Raw genomic sequence first — 14,323 nt, forward strand, 5'->3', positions numbered from 1 at the left:
AAACTTCTATCTTACTAAAAGTTTTTAGAGTATGCACTGTAACGTTTGAACATTTGCTTGAGAAGATCATCCAAGAAACAAATAATTTGGGAAGACTTGGAAAGAATACTCAATAAACTAAAAAATGCAGGGATTATCCAGTGACCCTTTTTTCAAAACCTGTAAAGCCGGAAACATAAGAGAAGGCATACTGACTTCTCCCCACCTACTCTTATACCTCCTGTGCCTGGATTCCCACCGGTCATCATGTCTGGGTGCAGAGTGATGACATCCTAGAACCAAGACCTCTCACCATTGCAGCTAATCACTGGCTGAACTGAGACAGTTGATTGGCTGCAGCAATTACATGGCCCTGATGTTGGTGACGTCATTGTCGGCTCACTGTATCCGAAAGTAAAGACCAGTTGGGGATCAAGCATTGGAGGAACAGGAGGATTGGGGAAGTGGGGAAGGTAAGAATGTCTTCTTTTATGTTGGTACTGCAGACTGAGCAGGTTTTGAAAAAAATGGTCCTCAAGTAACCCCCTTAAGAACCATGGCCGACTGTTTTGGGGGCAGAATTCTGTGCTCTATATCCAAAAGGAATACTGCATGAATTTTCCCTTTGGTGATCCCTAAATCCCTGTATCACTTACTGCTCTGCACTAGATATAAAACATAGTAGTAATTATTAAGAAATTATAGTACTAGTGTTTCTGGTGATACGTCACACTCACAGCAGCTTGATTACCACACAAGACAAACACAACTTGGCTCCTTCCACAGCCATTACATTACCACAGGTCCTTCAGGCCACTGGATCTCTGTGGTGGAGGTAGGTCAGTGTGTTCTGTCCGGACTGCTGAGTTGTGTAGGAAATTATAGTACCAGTGTTTCTAGTGGTGCAATGTGCCACACAGCTCTGCTACAGAGTACATGCACACACACAGCTTTACTACACCCCACCCATCACACGCACAGCTTGGCTCCTCCCACAGCAGTGACATGACCAGAGGTCCTTCAGCCCACCAGATCTCGGTGGTGGAGGTAGTTCAGTGTGTTCTGTCAGGACTGCTGAGTTGTGTCTGACATAATAGCAGTTAGTGTTATTTTTGTCCTCCCCTTTTCAAGAACCCTTACTGTGTTGTTCTTCTGTGGGTCAGACACTGTGTTTTATATATGCTGTAGGACCTTCAATGATGTCACTAAGGGGAGGAGCAATGACATCACCAGGGGTGGAGCATAAGAATCACACACACACATACATACATACTCACAGACAAGTGGTCTTTAGTAGTTTGATAGTTTTGCCTGAAGTATTCCTTAATGACACATCATTTCACTCTTCATTTCTGATACATCAGCACATTAAATAGAAAAAGGTAGCAAATTCATATTTGGGTATCGATAAAGCAGGATTTGGAGTAGATTGCTAAAATAAAGCTATTGAAAAGCCTGAAAATGTTGAAGATTTATTTTAAAAAATATATAGAAATGATTTAACTGAATATTTTGATTCTATTTCTTGTTGTTCATGGTGATCTAGACTAATTAAGGTACCTCTGCCAACTCTAGTAGTACAGTGGAAATGTATATTCTCATAATCCTATCCTATGTAGGTCAGTATGACAATAGAAAGGTATGGATGCTTGCGAGTAAAACTTGTAATTATCACCACTACTAGTCAGAATTGTTAGTCTTTGCAATACACAACATGTAGTTTGACAACACTATTATATTTCCATGTTTGTCACATTAATGTACAATGGTTGAATTCTACTTTTAGAGTATGCTGAAATTATTTGGGTTATTATTCGTAATGTTGAATGTTGGATCAAGTTCATAATCATTATCATCATCGTCTTCATCATCCTCATCGTCTCCTTCTTGATTACCGATTTCTTCTTCAGTATCATCATCATTCGCTTCCTCCATTTGTGCTCCTTCGATCACCATTACTTCTGGGGCAGCATCCTGCCTAAACCATACTGACTTGTAACCTCCATCTTCCTTCAAGTCTTTAGTTAATATGGACTTCACCTTCTTGTCTTCGGAATCAAGTTCCTTATCTGCTTCCTCCGATGGGGCATTAGTTGAAAGGCCTGTTGTTACTGCTGCAGCTTTAAGTAGGTTATTTTCAGAGGACACTTGGATAATGTCACCATAGGGGTCAGATTCCAGATTTGAAGACAATTCTCTATTGACATTATCATCATCATATATGAGTTGTTCAGATCCCGATCCATCAGATCCTCCAAAATTCTACAATAGAAGAAAGAATATGTTAAACAGAGCATGTAATTTTTAATATAAAAGGCCCAATAATTTATTTGTCTTGGATAAAATGGACTTTATTATTTTTTGCCATTGACCGTCTCAAATCAATTTAGAGTCAATGTCCACATTTTAACGCTAGAGCTCTAAATCCTCTGCATAGACATGGAGTTAAATGATAAAATTCCGCTTGCTTGCAGCCATCACTAGTCGTAGATTAAGGTCTTAAAAGATACTGTTTAAAAAAATTGAATTCAGCAATACAATGCTATGAAGTAAGCACTTACCCAACCACCACCATCCTTCCTCGGTTGGGATGGCTCCAATTAGCCTAAATTTAAAGGGAACTTAACACGTTCTATGTACATTCCTATCTATGGACAGCATGTTAGAGAGCAGCTGAATATATTACTACATAGTTATATATAGATCACCTACTACATAATGGATCAAAGTAGAAAAAGCATAAAAACTGTATAAAGTTGGTATCACTTTAGGAAAAAATTGTCATGCGATTTATACTATATAAAAAATAGTTACTTACATTTCCTGGCCCTTTTTTCAGTATGCTCTGTATTGTGGTTCCATATTGCTTATAAATCAGGAAAGCCAAGCCAACCAAAGTTAGAACAAGAATAGCTCCCAGGGTGGCACCAACTGCGGCCATATCAGTTGCAGTAAAATACTGATTTTGTCGTTCTTCTTCAGGACCTGCTTTAAAAAAACATAGGAACATAAGCATGGCAAACCTTATGTAGGTTGATGGCACAATTTCAGAATACATACTTATATGCGGGGGCAAGAGCAAATTTACCATTGCTCTTTTTCGTCTTGTCCTCACTGCCTTCAATATGTGATATAAATGTCTTCATGACTTTATTGGTATGTCAATCTGACTACAGTGATACAAATTTATAGTGTTGTTATGCTTTTTCTCCACAATAGAAACACTTTTTGTTTTTAGAAAACAATTTGTTTCTGTATAACTGCATTCAAAGATCCGTAACATTTATATGCTTCAGTCAAGTAGTATGAAGGCTCGCTTTTTGCAAGATGACTTGTAGTTTTCGTTGGTACCATTTTGGGGTGCATACGCTTCTTGAACATTTCTCTGCTCCATTTGTTTGTGACCCAAGATGAACAATTCTAGTATATACATATATATATATATATATATATATATATATATATATACACACACTATTGTGTTCAGTGTGCAATATCATATGGCTCATTGTACCAATGATGTGTACGTCTAGAAAAAATTGTTTTCCATAAATAAAGGACTTTCAAGGAAAAAAAGTGATTCTGTCTGTTTTTAACAATATTTTTTCCATTTTTCTAAAACTGTTCTTGTACTTTTTTTTGCTTTTTAGTTTAGCCCCACTAAGAAACTTAAATGTCCAATCTCCTGATCATTGTTAATACACTTCAGACCTGGAAGCAATTGTTAGGCCTCTGATTGCCATAGCAATTCATTGGCATCCCATGATCAAGGGAGCCCTGTGCTTTGGTCTGACTACTTAGATGCCGCTGTCAGGATTGATCAGGATAAGGCCTGGCTCACACGGGCGGATTTGATTTGCGGAACCTACGCAGGGGCACCTGCGTGAGAGATCCGCAAATCAAGCCACCCATAGGAATACATGGGCACCCGCATAGCAGCTTTTTAGCATGCAGATGTGATTTCTTTTCCTGGAGTGTGGGTCGCACACGCGCGGGAAAAAATCACAGCATGCTCTATTAAAAAAAAAGTTTATTTTATGAGAAATTGACCATTATTACGATGACTACCCAGGAAGTGTTCTGTCTTCTTCTGTTTTTATAGGTCTTGTTTAAAAAAGTAGAGCTATAAGACATACACTTGTGTTTGGAAATCTGCATGTTAATTACATTATCTCTTGGCCTGATGAGTTGTAAGGCACCACATGGTTGCAGCTGACTTCACATGGTTGTGTGCCTCTAAACCAATCAGGACAGGGAGTGCAATCATTTATGCCATGTATAGTACAGGTATCTTCCTATGTAGCCAATGGGTCCCATTAGGCACTAGAACCCAGGTTTTACTGCTATATCTGCAGACCCTACAGCTACTCCCCTGCTATGAGTACCTTGTACATGGTCATTAGGAAACAGTGACATATTTCCTTTAACTGCAGTCAAGCAGAACTTTTCAACTCTCAAACTATAAGTAAGCAAAATCTAAACTTCTGCTTTCAGGGGAAGAAAAATAATCTTTAGAATACTTCGACCTATAGAGTGATACCTTTGTTAGCCAACAGATGGATTCCACTGGTGACTATAGTATTCCCACAATACCAGTACTGCAGAAACAGCTAATGTAGATCAGGCTTTAAGTGAAATTACTATGCAAACATGAGCAGAGATCTGAGCTTACTGGACCTCTGTCACCTACTATCAATCGGACTTCTGAATTCACATGTATAAATCGGCTAAGCAGCCATGCTTACTGGGATAGGGAGAGGGAATAAGCTCCAAACTGGGTATGTTGCAATCCAATATGCCCATTCAAGAACAGGAAATGTCAAGGACAGATGGCCATCCCCAGTACACACTGGTAGGAACCACCAACATGTATCTAGTACATATGATAAAGTTTAGGAGAAGGAGTAAAATTGTGAAGAATTGTACTAAGCGTTATTTGAGGCTCGAACAGTATGCCATCTACTGTATGGTATGACTCTTGAAAGGGGTGTTTGAGATTAGAAAAAAGGGTCTGCGATGGTGCCACTCTCTTCCTTGGGCTGTTGAAAGTATTGCAACTCACTTTCCCATTCAAGTAGGTTGCAATACCAGACAAAGTTCATAGACGAAAGTGGTGCTGTCTGTGCAAGAAAAGCCAACCCTTTTTTCTAATCTCAGAAAAGCTTGTTGAGTATTTTAGTATCCATATACAAATAAATCCTTAAATAGCACTTTAAAGGCAAATGGACACAGAGGAAATGCTGCACCAGCCATGTGGATGATATATGAAAAGAACTCCGCTACATGCAGTAGAATATTGCCTCATTCGTATTTTTGCTCTGGATATGCTGTAGATCTTTCTGATGCACCTACCCTATAACTAAAGGGACATACACGATTAATATATAGAGAGATATGAAAGCAAAACACATAAAGACACATTAGGACAACAATTAAGCACCACTACTGGGACTGCCACCATTCCATTAGTGTAGATCCTATACAGTATTTGGTGTGTTTGAGTCGAAGTCCTCCTGTAGAATGCTGGTACCGTTAGCATTTAGTATCTTGGAAATCCCTTTTTAGAGAGATTGATACTTCATCATTCATATTGCTGAACATGGAAGATGAGTTCCAAAATGGTTCATCATGGATGAAGCAATTTAATGCCTTGTGTATATGAAAGTAGTGCAAATAAAACATTACTTCTACCGCCAGGTAGATGACCGCTTTCATTCCTATTGTAATTTAGAATGAATTAGGTAAAAAAGTTAACAACAATTCATTTGTTATAAATTTGTATATGGTATTTGATTTTTACTTATTGCATTTATTTAAATATATACATTAATTATTTTATATGTCATCTGTGGTTTTGCAAACTCTGTTTCAAGCTGTTTTCATTATGTCTATTTAGGCTTCTTCTTATGTATTATTCTCAGTTAACAAAGTCTGAGAGGGGGCGCATTATTGGAATGTGAGAAGCTGGATGGTTATATTGATGAATTGCCCTCCACTTGGCCCATTCTGATCAGACTGTTAGGAGGTGCTGGAACCAGTGGATGGCTGTGGGCACACAAGGCGATCGGGCTCAGGATGCCCTCGACACACCACCAGTAGAGAGGATTGTCTGATTGTACAACATGCATGTTCAGCTCCATTTTTTTTGTAGTCCGTCATCCAGAGACAGGCGGCACCATCGTTACACCCCTGTGTCTGTCAGAACAATTTCCCGGCTCTTGACTGAAGGAGATTTTGTCTCACGGCACCCATTACATGTACTGCCCTTGACACCGACCATTGCCTCCGTTTGCAGTGGTGTCGTGAACGACAAAACTGGACTGCTAAGGATTGTAACCGTCTTCTTGTCTAATTGTCTTCAGTGAGAAATCCAGGTTTAGTTTGGGCGCTGACGATGGCTATATTCATATCTGGAGACCTAGAGGTGAGCGCCTCAATCCTGCCTTTGCTGTGGAGAGGCACACTGCCCCCTACTGCTGCTGGGATACTCTGGAGGGACATCATAGATGACAATCAGATAGCCCTAGTGGTGGTAGGAGGGAAAATGACACTCAGCAATATGTTCAGGACATCCTGCAGCCACATGTCTTGACTCTCATGGTGGATTTCAAGATGGTGTTACAGGAATGCCTCCACAATATTACCACACCTCTTTGGTCTGTCCAGGCACCAGATTTATCATCAATAGAACATGTATGGGACCACCTGGGACGTCAACTTAGACAGCCTATGAATTTGCATGATCTAGAGGCTCAGTGACAGCAAATGTGGACCAATATATTGCAGGATAGCATGCAGAACCTGTATGTCTCTATGCCTTCCCATATCACATCTTGTATCCAAGCAAGAGGTGGTACAACAGGATACTAGAGCCTCCATTCCCACCCATATCACATCTTGTATCCCAGCTAGAGGCAGTATAACAGGATACTAGAGCCTCCATGCCCACCTGTATCACATCTTATATCCAAGCTAGAGGTGGTACAAAAGGATACTAGAGCCTCCATATCCGCCTGTATCACATCTTTTATACAAGCTAGAGGTGGTAAAACAGGATACTACAGCCTCCATGCCCACCCATATCACATCTTGTATCCAAGCTAGACGCAGTACAACAGGAAACTAGAGCCTCCATGCCCGACCATATCACATCTTGTATCCAACCTAGAGGCAACCCAACAAGGTACTAGATCCTCCATGCCCGCCTGTATCACATCTTATATCCAAGCTAGAGGTGGTACAAAAGGATACTAGAGCCTCCATGCCCGCCCATATCACATCTTTTATACAAGCTAGAGGTGGTACAACAGGATACTACAGTCTCCATGCCCACCCATATCACATCTTGTATCTAAGTTAGAGGTAATGCATCAGGATACTAGAGTTTCCATGCCTGTCCATATCACATCTTGTATCCAACCTAGAGGCAACCCAACAGGGTACTAGAGCCCCCATGCACGCCCGTATCACATCTTATATCCAAACTAGAGGGGGTACAAAAGGATACTACAGCCTCCATGCCCACCCATATCACATCTTGTATCCAAGCTAGAGGTGGTACAACAGGATACTACAGCCTCCATGCCCACCCATATCACATTTTGTATCCAAGCTAGAGTCAGTACAACAGGATACTAGAGCTTCCATGCCCGCCCATATCACATCTTGTATCCAAGCTAGAGGCAACTCAACAGGATCCTAGAGCCTCCATGCCCGCTTGTATGACATCTTGTAACCAAGCTAGAAGTGGTACAACAGGATACTACAGCCTCCATGCCCACCCATATCACATCTTGTATCCAAGCCAGAAGAGGTACAACAGGATACTACAGCCTCCATGCCCACCCATATCACATCTTGTATTCAAGCTAGGGGTAGTACAACAGGATACTACAACCTCCATGCCCGCCCATATCACATCTCGTATCCAAGCTAGAGGCAGTACAACAAGGTAATAAAGCCTCCATGCTCGCCCATATCACATCTTGTATCCAAGCTAGAGGTGGTACAAAAGGATACTTGAGCCTCCATGTCTGCCTGTATCACATCTTTTATACAAGCTAGAGGAGGTACAAAAGGATACTAGAGCCTCCATGCCCGCCTGTATCACATCTTTTTTACAAGCTAGAGGCGGCCCAACAGGGTACTAGAGCCTCCATGCCTGCCTGTATCACCTCTTGTATCCAAGCTAGAGGTGGTACAACAGGATACTACAGCCTCTATGCTCACCCATATCACATCTTGTATCCAAGCTAGAGTCAGTACAACAGGATACTAGAGCTTCCATGCCCGCCCATATCACATCTTGTATCCAACCTAGAGGCAAACCAACAGGATCCTAGAGCCTCCATGCCCGCCTGTATGACATCTTGTATCCAAGCTAGAAGTGGTACAACAGGATACTACAGCCTCCATGCCCACCCATATCACATCTTGTATCCAAGCTAGAGGTGGTACAACAGGATACTACAGCCTCCATGCCCACCCACATCACATCTTGTATCCCAGCTAGCGGCAGTACAACAGGATACTACAAGCTCCATGCCCACCCGTATCACATCTTGTATCCAAGCTAGAGGTGGTACAACAGGATACTACAACCTCCATGCCCACCCATATTACATCTTGTATCCAACCTAGAGGTCGTACAATAGGATACTACAGCCTCCATGCCCACCCATACCACATCTTGTATCCCAGCTAGAGGCAGTACAACAGGATAATAGAGCCTCCATGCCCGCCCATATTACATCTTATATCCAAGCTAGAGGTGGTGCAAAAGGATAGTTGAGCCTCCATGTCTGCCTGTATCACATCTTTTTTACAAGCTAGAGGTGGCCCAACAGGGTCCTAGAGCCTCCATGCCTGCCTGTATCACATCTTGTATCCAAGCTAGAGGTGGAACTACAGAATACTACAGCCTCCATGCCCACCCATATCACATCTTGTATCCAAGCTAGAGGCAGTACAACAGGATACTAGAGCTTCTATGCCCACCCATATCACATCTTCTATCCAACCTAGAGGCAACCTGACAGGGTACTAGAGCCTCCATGGCCACCCGTATCACATCTTACATCCAAGCTAGAGGTGGTACAAAAGGATACTTGAGCCTCCATGTCTGCCTGTATCACATCTTTTATACAAGCTAGAGGAGGTACAAAAGGATACTAGAGCCTCCATGCCCGCCTGTATCACATCTTTTTTACAAGCTAGAGGCGGCCCAACAGGGTACTAGAGCCTCCATGCCTGCCTGTATCACCTCTTGTATCCAAGCTAGAGGTGGTACAACAGGATACTACAGCCTCTATGCTCACCCATATCACATCTTGTATCCAAGCTAGAGTCAGTACAACAGGATACTAGAGCTTCCATGCCCGCCCATATCACATCTTGTATCCAACCTAGAGGCAAACCAACAGGATCCTAGAGCCTCCATGCCCGCCTGTATGACATCTTGTATCCAAGCTAGAAGTGGTACAACAGGATACTACAGCCTCCATGCCCACCCATATCACATCTTGTATCCAAGCTAGAGGTGGTACAACAGGATACTACAGCCTCCATGCCCACCCACATCACATCTTGTATCCCAGCTAGCGGCAGTACAACAGGATACTACAAGCTCCATGCCCACCCGTATCACATCTTGTATCCAAGCTAGAGGTGGTACAACAGGATACTACAACCTCCATGCCCACCCATATTACATCTTGTATCCAACCTAGAGGTCGTACAATAGGATACTACAGCCTCCATGCCCACCCATACCACATCTTGTATCCCAGCTAGAGGCAGTACAACAGGATAATAGAGCCTCCATGCCCGCCCATATTACATCTTATATCCAAGCTAGAGGTGGTGCAAAAGGATAGTTGAGCCTCCATGTCTGCCTGTATCACATCTTTTTTACAAGCTAGAGGTGGCCCAACAGGGTCCTAGAGCCTCCATGCCTGCCTGTATCACATCTTGTATCCAAGCTAGAGGTGGAACTACAGAATACTACAGCCTCCATGCCCACCCATATCACATCTTGTATCCAAGCTAGAGGCAGTACAACAGGATACTAGAGCTTCTATGCCCACCCATATCACATCTTCTATCCAACCTAGAGGCAACCTGACAGGGTACTAGAGCCTCCATGGCCACCCGTATCACATCTTACATCCAAGCTAGAGGTGGTATAGACGGATACTAGAGTTTCCATGCCCACCTGTATTAAATCTTTTGTACAAGCTAGAGGCGGAAGAACATGGTACTAGAGCCTCCATGCCTGCCAATATCACATCTTGTATCCAAGCTAGAGGCGGTACAACAGAGTACTAGACCCTCCATGCCACTGTATCACATCTTGTATATAAGCTAGAGACAGTACAACAGGGTACTACAGCCTTCATGCCCACCTGCATCACATCTTGTATCCAAGCTAGAAGCAATACATCAGCCTCTATGCCCACCCGTATCACATCTTGTATCCAAGCTAGAGGTGGTACAACAGGATACTACAGCCTCCATACTCACCCATATCACATCTTGTATCTAAGCTAGAGGCAGTACAACAGGATACTAGAGATTCCATGCTCGACCATATCACATCTTGTATCCAACCTAGAGGCAACCCAAGAGGGTACTAGAGCCTCCATGCCTGCTTTAATCACATGTTATATCCAAGCTAGAGGCGGCCCAACAGGGTACTAGAGCCTCAATGCTTGCCTGTATCACATCTTGTATCCAACCTAGAGGTCGTACAATAGGATACTACAGCCTCCATGCCCACCCATACCACATCTTGTATCCCAGCTAGAGGCAGTACAACAGGATAATAGAGCCTCCATGCCCGCCCATATTACATCTTATATCCAAGCTAGAGGTGGTGCAAAAGGATAGTTGAGCCTCCATGTCTGCCTGTATCACATCTTTTTTACAAGCTAGAGGTGGCCCAACAGGGTACTAGAGCCTCCATGCCTGCCTGTATCACCTCTTGTATCCAAGCTAGAGGTGGTACAACAGGATACTACAGCCTCCATGCTCACCCATATCACATCTTCTATCAAAGCTATAGGCGGTACAGCAAGATACTAGATCTTCCATGCCCGCCCATATCACATCTTCTATCCCACCTAGAGGCAACCCAACAGGGTACTAGAGCCTCCATGCCCAGCCGTATCACATCGTATATCCAAGCTGGAGGTGGTACAAAAGGATACTAGAGCCTCCATGCCCGCTTGTATCACATCTTTTATACAAGCTAGAGGTGGTACAACATGGTACTAGAGCCCCCATACCTGCCAGTATCACATCTTGTATCCAAGCTAGAGGCGGTACAACAGAGTACTAGAACCTCCATGCCTGCCTGTATCACATCTTGTATCCAAGCTAGAGGCGGTACAACAGAGTACTAGAGCCTCCATGCCACTGTATCACGTTTTGTACATAAGCTAGAGGCAGTACAACAGCCTTCATGCCCGCCCATGTCACATCTTGTATCCAAGCTAGAAGCGGTACAACAGCCTCTATGCCCGCCCGTATCACATCTTGTATACAAGGTAGAGGTGGTACAACAGGGTACTAGAGCCTCCATGCACGCGTGTGTCACATCTTGTATCCAAGCTAGAGGCGGTACAACAGGGTACTACAGCCTCCATGCCCATCCGTATCACATCTTGTATCCAAGCTAGAGGCAGTACAACAAAGTATTAGAGCCTCCATGCCTGCCCATATCATATGATTTAAGGGAAGAAAATCCTTCCCAACTCCAAGTTTGGCCATCAGATATTGATTTATACATGTTAATTCAGAGGTCTGGGGAGATAGCTGTCAGATTGACAGTAGCACAGAGGTCCAGCCAATACACATCTTTACTCATGTCTGCATAGTAATTCCACTCAATGGCTGATCTACATTACCTGTGCCTGCAGTACTGGTTTGGTGGGAATACTGTAGTCACCAGTGGGATTCTTCTCTTGGCTAAAAAAAATTATATATTCGGAGGAGGGGGTAAAACATATCAAAGCTCATCCGTCCGTGTATGCAGAGCTGATTTACGTTATAGCAAAGTTAGAATTTAAAATTACAGATTACTAAACTAAACGTGAGAAAATTTTAATGGTAGCCTCCGCACATACACTGAGGTAAAAAAGCGCTGGAGCGTTGGTGAGGGTCACTGTGAAGCACATTGATTAAATTTAAACAGTGCAATATATAAAAAGAGTATCTATATATACATAAAAACGAAAGCCCTCACTGACTCACTCACTGACTGACTTGCCACTAATTCTCTCACTTCCCGATGTTGTAGAAACATAAAATTTGGCACAATCATAGATTATCTCCAAAATAGGAAAAGTAAAGGAGTCCCAACTCTATTATTTAATTCTAGCGCAAAAGAACTAGCGTCCAAATTTTACGTACGTAATCTAATTCTCTCACTTCCCGATGTCATAGAAACTTGAAATTTGGCACGAGCATTGATTGTGTCCAAAATAGGAAAAGTAAAGAGGTCCCAACTCGATTATTCAATTTGAAGTGCAAAAGAATTAGCGTCCAAATTGTACGTACGGAATCTAATTCTCTCACTTCCTGATGTCATTTTATATAAAGGAAACGTCGCATGGTTACCTCCCGTGGTGTTTCCTGGGTAACACAAACAACCATGCAAAATGGTGAACATATTTTTTTCCTCGGTATCTCTAAAGTAACCATGACTTCATAAGATTTTCCGTGTGAACACCAGATAAACACCAGTACCAAATTAACTCGGGCAAAGCCGGGTATATCAGCTAGTCAGTATATAACAACATATCTATATAACAAGGTTTATAACACAACAAGCTTAGTTGCAGCAGCTCAGCTCAAGTTTTGTGACTCAGGCAAAGGGTCGGTGATCTAGGCTTGTGATTGCCAGACTTGGAGTCAGGGAGGATTTTTTCCCTTGAATGAGGAAAATTGGCTTCTACACATATAAGTTCTTCTTTCTCTGCTTGTCAGCTGCTCTTTTTCTCTATACTTAGTTATTGCACTGCCTACAATTGTTCAGAATCTTTGCATTTCCCATTCATACTTTACAACCTTCCATGCACTCCCCATCTTAACCCAATTTGGGATTCTGGTGAGCTGCCCTGAAGAGATTTTTCATTTTTACTTTATAACTTTCATAGAATGTCAAGGAGGCTTTTAGAATAAAGGGAGACCTGCCAGAGGGGTGTCAAGTCTCCTGGGTGTCGCATCCTAATATTCCTAATTCCTACAGTCTTCTTTACCTCTGAGTACCGCTATAGACTGTGTTCGGATGCTGAAGCCTAGGAGTGAAGAGGACTGCAGAAACAAGAAAAGTTCAATATCTGCAAAGTATGGTCTGTACCGCGTTTCCCCCAAAATAAGACACTGTCTTATATTAATTTTTGCCTCAAAACAGGCACAGTGTCTTTTTTTTTAGGGGGTGTGGTATTCAGTATTCTTGAATTTTTGTCACCATCAGAAGCGAGGGGTTGTGACATTATGCAGGAGTTTGACATGTAGTCACGCCCCCTGTTTCTGATTGGTTGGGGGGGGGTGTGGCCTTAGGAGGAGAAGCGTCGGCGGCATCACGAGAGGCTGGGGCCGGAGCAGAAGGAATAGTGGCAGCAGCAGGAGGAGACGCAGCGTCAGCGGGCCGAGAACAGGCTGCGGCCTCGGCACGAGAACAGGGAGTAGAGGCGTTGGCACCAGGAGACGGAGCGCTGGCGGCAGGAGCAGAGCCGCTGGCAGCGGACGCTACAGGAAACAGCAGCAGCGTAGAACAGGGAGTGGCTGCAGCAGCACGAGAGCAGGACACGGAGCGCCGGGGACAGGAACAGAGGCGCTGGCAGCGAACTCTGGAGGGAGAGGTCAGCATCTGCAATTAATTTAGCATTTCAATTTACAGAGGCTGGTTAGGGTGAGGGCTTATTTTCCTGTGGGGCTGACATATAATGTAAGTCTTACAGGACAATGAACCCTCACCCTAACCCTCCAGGCCAGGTAAACATCCATGCTGACGCTGCTGCTAACAGCCTTCAGAAATCTGCCAATTGGGAGCTAGGGGTGTGACAGGGACGTTCCTCCTGTCAAACCCCTAGCTTCCAGTGGCGTCAACATACAAGAATACTGTGATATTCATTGAATGGCTGTGATTGGTTAATCCAGCACCAGCTTTCATTGGCGGAAGCGGCGCTCAAATAACCAAACAGAGCATTAGCTTGCTGGAAGTGGAGTATTCAAGGCCCGCTACCAGGAAGAACTGCTCTGTAGGCGTGAAGGAGGACATGGCAGCCTGCAGCAGCACCGCAGGCAATCGCGAGGGACCCGAACGCTGGTTACTAGGTGA

At 43.4% G+C, this 14,323-nt stretch overlaps 1 protein-coding gene across 5 annotated transcripts in view; it reads right to left on the reverse strand.

The window, feature by feature from the left end:
- Positions 1-1,443: 1,443 nt before the first annotated feature.
- CDHR5 (cadherin related family member 5) overlaps positions 1,444-14,323 on the reverse strand; it is a 40,917-nt gene continuing 28,037 nt past the window's right edge. For all 5 annotated transcript variants that reach the window (XM_066584056.1, XM_066584055.1, XM_066584053.1 and 2 more), the window contains 2 exons: positions 2,798-2,967; positions 1,444-2,241 (listed from right to left, as the gene is read on the reverse strand). In XM_066584056.1, coding sequence (XP_066440153.1) covers positions 1,762-2,241; positions 2,798-2,967 — 650 coding nt within the window. In that variant the 3' untranslated portion in view covers positions 1,444-1,761. The remainder of the gene's footprint in view (positions 2,242-2,797; positions 2,968-14,323) is intronic.

This window comes from Eleutherodactylus coqui, chromosome 11, assembly GCF_035609145.1.
Source record: "Eleutherodactylus coqui strain aEleCoq1 chromosome 11, aEleCoq1.hap1, whole genome shotgun sequence".
NCBI classification, from domain to species: Eukaryota; Metazoa; Chordata; class Amphibia; order Anura; family Eleutherodactylidae; genus Eleutherodactylus; species Eleutherodactylus coqui.